General features: G+C 39.2%; 1 protein-coding gene and 1 long non-coding RNA gene across 3 annotated transcripts; one reads left to right on the top strand and one right to left on the bottom strand.

Annotated features, from left to right (window-relative positions):
• The first annotated feature begins 236 nt into the window (after positions 1 to 236).
• LOC124388407 (sarcoplasmic reticulum histidine-rich calcium-binding protein) lies at positions 237 to 6913 on the top strand. Of its 2 annotated transcripts, none has more exons than XM_046852986.1 (6): positions 237 to 1170; positions 5135 to 5232; positions 5576 to 5644; positions 6233 to 6287; positions 6482 to 6518; positions 6619 to 6913. In XM_046852986.1, the coding sequence occupies exons 1-6, from the start codon at positions 543 to 545 to the stop codon at positions 6638 to 6640; spliced, it is 909 nt and encodes a 302-aa protein (XP_046708942.1). In that variant the 5' UTR covers positions 237 to 542; the 3' UTR covers positions 6641 to 6913. The 2 variants fall into 2 exon arrangements, with proteins under 2 accessions (XP_046708942.1, XP_046708941.1); XM_046852985.1 differs by having other exon boundaries at positions 238 to 1170; positions 5132 to 5232; positions 6619 to 6911.
• On the bottom strand, positions 6603 to 9313 carry LOC124388408. Its single transcript, XR_006926409.1, has 3 exons — positions 9011 to 9313; positions 7792 to 7917; positions 6603 to 6739 (listed from the first exon to the last, which is right to left on the bottom strand). It is a non-coding gene; the product is annotated as an uncharacterized LOC124388408 (long non-coding RNA).
• Between the last annotated feature and the right edge of the window lie 610 nt (positions 9314 to 9923).

Raw genomic sequence — 9923 nt, 5'->3', positions numbered from 1 at the left:
CAGTAGATCAGAGAAACCTGGCTTCGGTTTCAGAGGTCAAGGTTAGATTGTGGCGTGTATCGAGAGCTGCTTTATATAGCGTCCCAATCACCTGTCAGGCTCACTGAAGCCTTGCGACAGGCTTTGGAGACTGGGTGGGGTGTGTGTGTGATTCTGTGTGTGTGTGTGTGTGTGTGTGTGTGTGTGCATGCCCTTTTCTCTTGTGCTAGCATGCACAACATTCCTATGTTTGCTATCATTCTCACTCAGGTTGAATAGAGGACAACAGACATGTGGTCTTGTCAGTCATCTCCATGTGCTTCCTTTCTCCATTTTGTTCTCAGAATTGTGCGCGCTAGTGTATTTGCATAAGCGCGCACGTGTACATGCGAATGATCTGCAGTGGTCACTGACTGCAAAGGAACCAGACTAAAAAAAAGCAGCGCTACCACAGGTTCTCAGCTGCCAGAACTTGTTTGCTTTCTGCTATCTAGTGCAAAGAAATAACGTTAGGGTGTGGGTGCAGACAAATATCCTGTTCTTTCCTGTGTAAAGGGTTGAAAATGGCAGCTCTGCGTCATGGCCTAGTGTGGCTGCTGCTGGCTCTGCTGAGTGCAGGAGTATGGACTCAGGACACAATGGAGGTAGAGGACGAGAACCCGGATAAAGCAGAGGAGCTGGGGGACTGGAGTACAGAAGAATCTGAGGAGGAACGTGGAGAAGCAGCGGACGAGGATGCACAGGATCTAGGAGGAGAGAGTGATGATGAGGGAAATGAAGAAACCGAGGGAGACGATGATGAGAAAGAAGAAGTATCAAAAGATGATAAAGATGAACAGGCAAAGGAGGAAGAATCTGCTAAGGAAGAGGACCGCGCAGAGGAGGGTGATGCTGATGTAGAGGAGGAAGAGGCTGAGGTTGAGGCCACTTCAGAACATGACGTTGAAGGTACAGAGGAGGATCCGACTGAAGATGTGGAGGAAGACGAAACTGAGGAGGAAGATGCAGTAAATGAAGCAGACGAAGAAGAAGCCGAGGAAGAAGAGGAGCAAGCTACCAAACCTGAGGACAACGAAGAAAGCGAGGAGGGTGTTGATGAACCACATTCTTCAGCGGAAGACACTGATGAGGATGAGGGCAAAGACGATGAAGACGAGCAAGAACAAACAGACACAGACGGTGAAGCTGAAGGTATCTATTTACAGTTTTACATTTTAGACCTCATGCTTATCCATAGTTTAGTAAGTAGCTCATATTTCAAAAGCAGTGTATGGATTTCAACTAAATTACCACCAGCCGGAAGATAAAATCTATTATAATCAGAAAACTTTTTTCCAGTTGGTGCTTTGGTTGTCTCATTATAGACATGCACGGTTTAAAAATAGCCTCCCATATCTGAACAAAAAACAAGCACTGAAACCGTTCGGGAACATTTTAGGAACCTCAGCGGGTGTTTCCACTCGACACAAACATAAAATGAAAAATTGCTAAAAGCTTTGTCATGGCTGCTGAGATGATTGGTGTGTTTTTGGTGTTTATATAGTGCAAATATTGCTTTTTACTGTACCTTTACGTGCCGATACAGAGAGCTGGGTGATAACACCTGACCTTCACCTCCATACACAAGCTCATTAACACCTATTATTGGTTAGAAATCAGCAGACAAACAACAATTATATAACTTTAACAATCAAAGGAAAATACTCCCATAACATTAAAACCACATGCCTAATATTGTGTCACAGCTTTGAACCGTCAAGGTCTGAAATCCACAAGACATTTGAAGGTATCTGGTGCAGTATCAGGTATCAATACCTTAATATTAGCTCCTGTAAGTTGTTGGGTGGTTCTAATGTTTGTTCAGAATGTTCCTAGAGATGCTTGATCAGATTTAAGATCCGGGAAATTTGAGGCCAAGTCAACAACTTTTTGTCATGTTCTTAAATAAAAACATTTTGGGAGGGTTCTCCTGCTGAAACAGGACAGCCTGAATTAGGGAATACTGCTTCAATAAAGAGGTGCACTTGGTCTGCGATGCTGATAAGGTCAAAATATCCAAAGGATTCCCAGGGCATCACAGTGCCTATTCTCAGATTAAGCAGCCTGTCATCCATATGATGTAAACAACAATAAAATGTGCTTTTGACTTGTCAAATGTACATTGCAGCAATGGAAAATAATTTCTTCATATATCCCAGCAAAGTTAGAAAACTGGGGTCAGCCATAATACAGCACCCCTTGTTAAATGTCACATGAGTGGCAGCTTAGAGATACTGGGGCTCCAACCTGTGACCAGCCGATCAGTAACCTCTGATCTACCACCTGTGATAAATTACACCAGGCCCCTTTGTTTCATTGCTCCTTGGTGCAGTTCTGATGCTCACATGCCATTGTATGCACATTTGACAGTGGACATTGGATCAGAATGGAGACTTTGCTCGGTCTGCAGCTTTGCAGTCCAATGCACAACAAGCTGCAATGCACTGTATGTTCTGACACCTTTTTATCTCTTTCCAGCATTAACACTGGGTAGCCTTTCAAATGCATATCAGTGAGCAATATTGCATATCAGACTCTGGTTCATCAGTTGTCCTTCCTTGGACCAATTTCGATAGATACCAACCAATGAACACCTAACAAGACTTGCCATTTTGGAGATGCTCTAATTCAGACATCCAAATTCCGCCCTTGTCAGAATCACCCAGACCCTTACACTTGCCCATTTTCCCTGCATCCAACACAACACATCAAGAAATGACTGTTCTTTTGCTGCCTAATGTATCTGACACCACCACTGTAAAAAGTTAATAATTTCACCGTTTATTATTTTAGAATTGAGTGATTTTAATGTGAAGGCTGTTTCTTACATATGTGGTCTTAGTAAAGTTCTATTTGTCCATGTGCTTCAGTGTTTCTGTGCTTTTACATTCATGCAAATTGCAACCTGGTGACTAGGATGTGATTTACATTGTTTTCTTTCTTATTAAACCATTCACTCAGCCCTTCTGCACTGTAGGTAAAGGTGGAGTCATCAAAGAATATTCTCTCATCAGGATATAAATGTTTGCTCTTAGAAATAGCACAGAATTTTCTCATTTGAGTTGACCTAGTTCTCTATGGTGACAAATTCAGTAGTATTATACGCTTCATAGCATAACCAAGTTTGGTTTTGTTGGATATTTCAGCGCAGAGTGAGTGCAGGCTAGTGGAAGCACTATTAGGGCTTGATACTAAATAAAGCAGATTCAGTGCTCTATTATAATAAAAAAAATGCAGATGATGATGCTAAAAAAGATCAAAAGATATATATTTACAGTATTTACAGATACAAGGTGTCTAGAAGGTATATTTTACCCTTATCCATGCTACATCTAGCACATGATCAGTGAATAGATTATATTTCAAAGACAGTGGATTGATTTCAACTAAATTTCCATAGGTGATTTCTAATACCTTCACATTTTTTAATCAACCATTAAAAAGCCTTTCATTATAAATCTGTAGTTTAGAACAGTGTGTGTTTGCATACAAGTTCTGAAATACCCTGCTCAATCTGATCATTAGCAAGATGGAGTAGATACTCGCAAGCCGTCTAAATGTATCTGGTGTAGTATCTGGGACCAAGATGTTAACAGCAGCTCCTTTAAGTTGTGCGGTGGTCTGATTATTTGTCCAGAAGGTTCTGCAGATTGTTAATCAGATTGAGATGTGGGAAATTTGGAAGCCAAGTCAACACCTTGAACTTTGCCATGATCCTTGTACAAATTGCTGCTGAAAGAAGGCACTGCCACGTGGGAATACTGGTTTCATGAATAGGTGCGGTCTGCAGTTATGTTTAGGTAGGTGAAAGGTAGCATCAATGTAACAATCGCATAAATGCCAGGATCCAAAAGGTTTTCCAGTAGAACATGGCCCAGAGCATTACCATGCATTCTTAAAGTGAATCCTAGTGTAGAAGTTTCCAGAAAAGCAGGATGTTTTGGATCAAATGTTGGAGGAAGGATTTGACGAAATGAAATAATATGTCACTGATAATGTTACAAAAATAAAAATAATAATAATAATAATAATAATAATAATAATAAAAATAAAATAACTACCTCCAATTGCACCAAATTATCATAAAGCTAAAATAAAATCAGGTTAATATGAAAAACAACTTGGTATATGTTACTGTTGTTACTGGATCAGTATCGGCTTCTCCTCCTGAACATCTTTATTCCTCAGCATTTGTCTGAAAGGTTTATTTTGAATGCACAGATCAGTTCTACAGAAGATCTTCTACAAAACAGATGAATGGACTGTAAATAGTTATGCTTAAATCAGTCAATCAATTAATAAATCTGTGTGGTTTTAACATTTCTACTGTGCCTGGCATAAATAAATATGTGCCCCATGGATATCCCATGATACTAAAAATAGAGGAAACCAAAAACCCCCCCCCCCTAAAAAAACCCTTCATCAAGGAAATCAGATAAGCGTTTATGACACCAGTGTCGCAATCTCCGTGTCGGGGTCTCCCGTTCTTTCCCGATCTGCACACTGAGGTGTCCAGATCATGGGCATCCTTTACCCCTTGTCTCGAATGTGTATTCTCACATGATGGGGCGGAAAGAACATGGGTACAGAGCGATACCACGGGTTGAGACGCTTGCCAGCTATCTCTCTGCTGAGATCGCCTCTTCCCTTAAAACCCTCTTAAGGGTCGCCTCTTAAGGGAAGACGCCTCTTCCCTTAAGGCTCGTGGGTAAAGCTTATGCTTTGGCAGGTCAAGCCGCTGTCACAACATGAGCGTTATAATCAAGTTTACTGGTTAGATTTCTGTTTATGGCTCGAAATCAATCATTAGCTTTCATGAATTAGCTTTTCATGTATGTCACTGATGAAAATCATGAAGTCTGTGGTGCTTCTTCCTATTCCTTACTGTCAAAGTTTCAAAATTATATCATTAATAAAGAATGCGGAATATAAATCATTTGCCACTGAATTTGGTTTGTGCAAATGAACAAAATTAGAGAAATGACAACAAAAATTCATTTGATAGCTAAATGGTGGGTCCTATCTGTTATTGACTGTAAAACAAACCAGCCATGCATCACCCTTTCCAGTGCATGTGCAGTTGTAAATGATGAATTGTTTGTTGTTTCCTCAGTAGAAGACGCTGATGATGATGAAAACCTTCAAGAAGCTGAGGCAGAAGCTGCCCCATTGTATTACAAGGGATCTTTGTGTGGCCTGTGTTCTATCTGTGAGGTATTGACATGAATTACACACACACCTCATGCATCCATCTATTGACCTATCTATCTATCCATTCATCTATCTATCTAAAGCCCAAAGCATCCCTGGTCCACCTCCACTCTATACAGGAGCAATCAGGGGTGTTTTCTTATGTAATATGTGGATGTGTAAGGTTTAAGTTGTCAGACCCATCATACTTTTAGATGCCCCAGGTGTTTGGCAAACAGGAAGTTCCTTATTGGTAGCAGTTGATGTCAGTAAATGATCTGAAGCCCTTGAATTTGCATAGGAATGTAAATTAAAATGCAAAGCAACTCCCAGAAGGGACTTTTATTTTTTTCCCTTTCTTTCTCAGCACTGCAGTAGTTGCGATATGTGCCCGTGTGAGGCAGGAGACTCGGCAGGACATTGCCAACATTGTGATGTAAGTCCATCTATACAAAGTGGTACACACGATATATTCTCATTCTCTCTCTCGCTCTCCCTCCTTCTTTCCACCTATTTTTTCCCCATCGTGCCCTTTTCCCATCCATCCATCCATCCATCCATCCATCCACCTGACCTGTCCATCTATCAACCCATTCATTTGATCACCCATTTTCCATTCTTCCATCTATTATAGATCAACTAATTCTTATATCCAGCTATTCTTCTAGACATCCATTTTTCCTTCCATCCAATTATCAACCCACCCATTCTACCATCCAGCAATTTTTCCATCCACCCTTTTTACCACCAACCGTCCATCTATTTATAATTGAGATCATTTATTTCCCAAGCAGGTTACAGACACGTTCATGGCCTCTATATAGAGCTTACAGCCTTTTACAAAATCACTGCTCTAATATTTTAGAACTACTCTTTTCATGAACAGTTCTGCATTCAAATGCCCATCACCACCATAACCTTATAGACATTAACTTATACATTTTAGTATACTGCTTAGGTACAATACCCATTGTTAGAAGTGCACTACAGATAAAACTGAATTGAATTTTGTTTTTTCTCTTAGCAATGCTCCTACTGCTACATATGCCCTGTGATCTGTGAGACAATATGCGAGCCAGGTATTTCATTTTCCATCTTACAAGCATTATTATCACTGTATTCATTCAATTATTCATTCATATTGTTGTAGTATGAAGCTCGTCTTATGGCACCCTGATTAGACATGTATTTTTAATGCTTGTAGCTGATAGTAAAACAAGAATTAATGAAGTAAATATTTGCCCAGTTTTAATAAAATTTTTATTTCTCATAGGTGGCTTTGTGGACGTAATATCAGGAACAGTGTATCAGTGAGTAATATTACCTATAGTCTGCTGAGTTCTACATCTTTACCAGCCACACAAACACACATCCAATTTATTCGTATTTCCTGCTTTGCTGTCCCTGCAGAAGGATCGCCTCCTATCTCTGAGGACATCTGACATCTCCTCCTAGACCATCCTGTGGTGGACAGCAGAAGTTCAGCTCTTCAGCAGAGCGAAGATTGCCGGCATAATGATGGAAACGAGGCCTTTAATCGTTTATAGTAGCAGAAGAAAGCAGGATAAATTTTTAGAAGTTTGTTTAAATGCTACCTTTTTTGTTTACAAAAATACATTTTATCACAAATTCAAGCAATCTGGACTATTTATTTTTTGGGTGCATTAGATTGTTTTATGACAAAATAAAAAATTATTTGAATAAAGGACACCTAAAATTCACCGTTGTGATGTGTGTATTTGCATAGATGAAGTTTAGATAAAACTGAAATCAAAATTAAAACTAATTCATGCAGTGATTGGTTCTCCTGATCCAGGTGCCATAGTTTATTAGGCTCGCTTGCGTACGACTTCAAAACAATCGGAAATTTTTTTTCTGCTTTTGCGATCGTGGTGATGATCTACAATTTACAGCATGTGAAATGAAAGCATTGTTATTTTCAACCACCAGTGTGCATTATTACAATGATACCCTGTCACGCTGTTAGGTTTCCGTCATCAACTTTCTTAATCTGCTGCACATGGGGCTTTCTACAGAATTCTACAGGTAATTATCAATGTCAGAATCTGATCTGATAGGTCACCAATGTTCTGCTTGGCACGCGTTTCTGACAATGTTTCCACCAACATGGTGATCGGAAATTTACTCAGATTACATCTACGTTTGCTAGGTTCACTGCCACACCACCAGAGGGTACTGTTTTTCATTTCTAGGCATATTCTAAGTTGCTTCAGTCACTTCCTCTACCATAATGAAGAAACATAATTTTAGTGACTTTAAAAAATTTTACAAAATTATTATTATTTTTTTTTGTTATTTAGACAGTTTTGTTTCTTTGTCCAGATCATATTTGCACCATAGATTTTTATAAAGCGGGGATCACTGTATACAGAATATTCAAAGAACCAATGTTTGTAGGAATCATGTATATTGTGCATTTATCAAATGCCCTTTCCCAGGGTGATGTATAAAGGTGCATTGAGTATCAATTAATAAATCTACACTGGTACACTGGATTACAAACTTGAGATAGATCAGCCTACAACTGTTGAAATTATTTTTTTTGTAAAAAACAAAGCAAACCTGGAAAAGTGCTAGTTTAAGTGTTTAAGGAGGAGGTTTTTCATGAAGGTCTTGAAGCCAGGGACACCGCTATTCAGACATCTAGTGGAATTTCATTCCACCACCACGGCAAGCTATTGCTCTTATCTGTATAATCAAAAAAGACAGATTAGGTTAGTTAGGTGTTATGAGGAAAAAATAGCACAAAGCGCGCCGGTGCGTTTGTCGACCCCAGAGGATTAATTGTGTTCATCATGAGGATTTTGGTGATGATTTCAGATCAATAAAACAAATAATTAAAATACATTTTTCTGTGGAGTTTTTTTTCACATCAGCGTGAAGAAGGGACGTCGTGAAAAAAACGTGTGTCGGGTTGAAGGTTTTAATTTCGCCTCTTATATACATTTAGATTGAACAGAAATGCCTGGGAATTGGGGACCACTGCCTTAACTGGCACTCTCGACGTAAATCAAGACTCCTCTGTTGACAAATCAACGGCTGGCCACTTCGTTAAAGATCACCTACCAGTCTCGCTGGGCTAGGCTTGCCATCTCGGTTCATTCAGACTTCCTAGTACTCAAAAAAACAAACATTCTGCACAAACAGTACAGACAATAACAATTCAGTTCTCTTTTCCTTTTCTTACATGAGACCTCATTGACTTCTTTTTTTAAAGTGCATGTAACCAATATGGAGGAACACACTTCAATCTATTAATTCAAGTCAACTATTCACACTTACAAATTACTTGTAATAATATTTCTGTTATTAGGAGTTTTTATCAGAAAGTTATACATTAATTCCTTTCCATCATACATTTAAAATTGCCCTGTTTAACATGGAAATTAATTAGCATAAGCAATAAGCAAAAATATGGGATTTAACACAAGCAAATACACTGATTATGTACCTTGGATTTAATAAACATTGTATTCGGTCATATTGCATAAACAGCAACTACAAAATAAATGACTTGTAATTTTACATGCTATCCAGAATTATTCTGTTCCACTTACAGGCTAGCGCTGATGCTAACGAGCTGCAGCCTTAGCCACCCTTTAGCATTGCAACACCATGAAGTATAAAGCTAAGCAGATCAACCTTATGTAATTATAAGACACATAGTTAATTTTAACTTTACACATAACTCTGCAAATACTCCAAATAGTTTTTAATTTCTTATTGGGGGCAATTCCCTAATAAACATTTTAGCACACATGATAAGTAGCATCATACTTACAAAAACGTGCTTCCACTCAATGGAGTTTCAATTGTTTGTTTCAATTGTACTTTGGCATTATTGCCTCGGGTTTTTGCTTTCTGCTGGTTTTATAATTTCCAAAGTTTTATTTCTGCTGGCATTCACGAGGAGAAGAAATAGCAAATGGGGGTAAAAATGCTGATAACCATAGGCTTTAATTGACTCAGTCCCACAGTGCCCCCTATGGCTGGGAGTGAAACTACAGTATTAGTAGCCCATATTTCTCTATGAGTTACAGATAGATTTGTAAACTAGCCTACATCTGTGGTGTGTGTGAGCCAGGAAATAATTCTTCTTCTTCTTCTTCTTCTTCTTCTTCTGGCTTTCTACCCCTCTATCCTCTACATCTGCCTCTTTCAACTCAACTACCTGCATGTCTTCCTTTACCACATCCATAAACTGCCTCCTTGGTCTTCCTTTTTTCCTCTTTTCTGGTGGCTCCATCCTCAGCATTCTTCTACCGATATACCCCATGTCCCTCTTCTGAACATGTCCAAATTATCTCAATCTCGCCTCCCCCACCTTGTCTCCAAAACATCCTCCATGCGCTGTCCCTCTAATAAACTCATTTCTAAACCTGTCCATCGTCGTCATTTGCAATGAAAACTTTAACATCTTCAGTTCTGCTACCTCCAGCTCCACCTCCTGTCTTTTACTCAATGCCACTATCTCTAAACCGTACAAAATCGCAGATCTCACCACAGTCCTATAAACTTTCCCTTTCACTCTTGCAGATACCCTTCTATCACAGTTCACTCCTGTTACTCTTCTCCACCCACTCCACCCTGCCTGCCCTCTTTTCTTCACTTCTATAACACACTCTCCATTACTTTGAGCCAGGTATACAGTGGTATACTGAAAAAGCCACTCAATCAAAGGAAATAAGTTGATA

The sequence above is a fragment of the Silurus meridionalis genome, chromosome 7 (genome assembly GCF_014805685.1).
Source record: "Silurus meridionalis isolate SWU-2019-XX chromosome 7, ASM1480568v1, whole genome shotgun sequence".
Classification (NCBI taxonomy): Eukaryota; Metazoa; Chordata; class Actinopteri; order Siluriformes; family Siluridae; genus Silurus; species Silurus meridionalis.
The sequence above is the reverse complement of the archived record's forward strand: the minus strand, read 5'-3'. Positions and strand labels throughout refer to the sequence as shown.

Bases quoted from the DNA above. Each gene is read 5' to 3' on its own strand.
- LOC124388407 (XM_046852985.1), top strand. From the start codon at position 543: ATGGCAGCTCTGCGTCATGGCCTAGTGTGGCTGCTGCTGGCTCTGCTG. The intron at 5,233-5,575 runs GTATTGACATGA...TTTCTTTCTCAG, and splicing joins GCCTGTGTTCTATCTGTGAG to CACTGCAGTAGTTGCGATAT. The intron at 6,288-6,481 runs GTATTTCATTTT...TATTTCTCATAG, and splicing joins TGAGACAATATGCGAGCCAG to GTGGCTTTGTGGACGTAATA.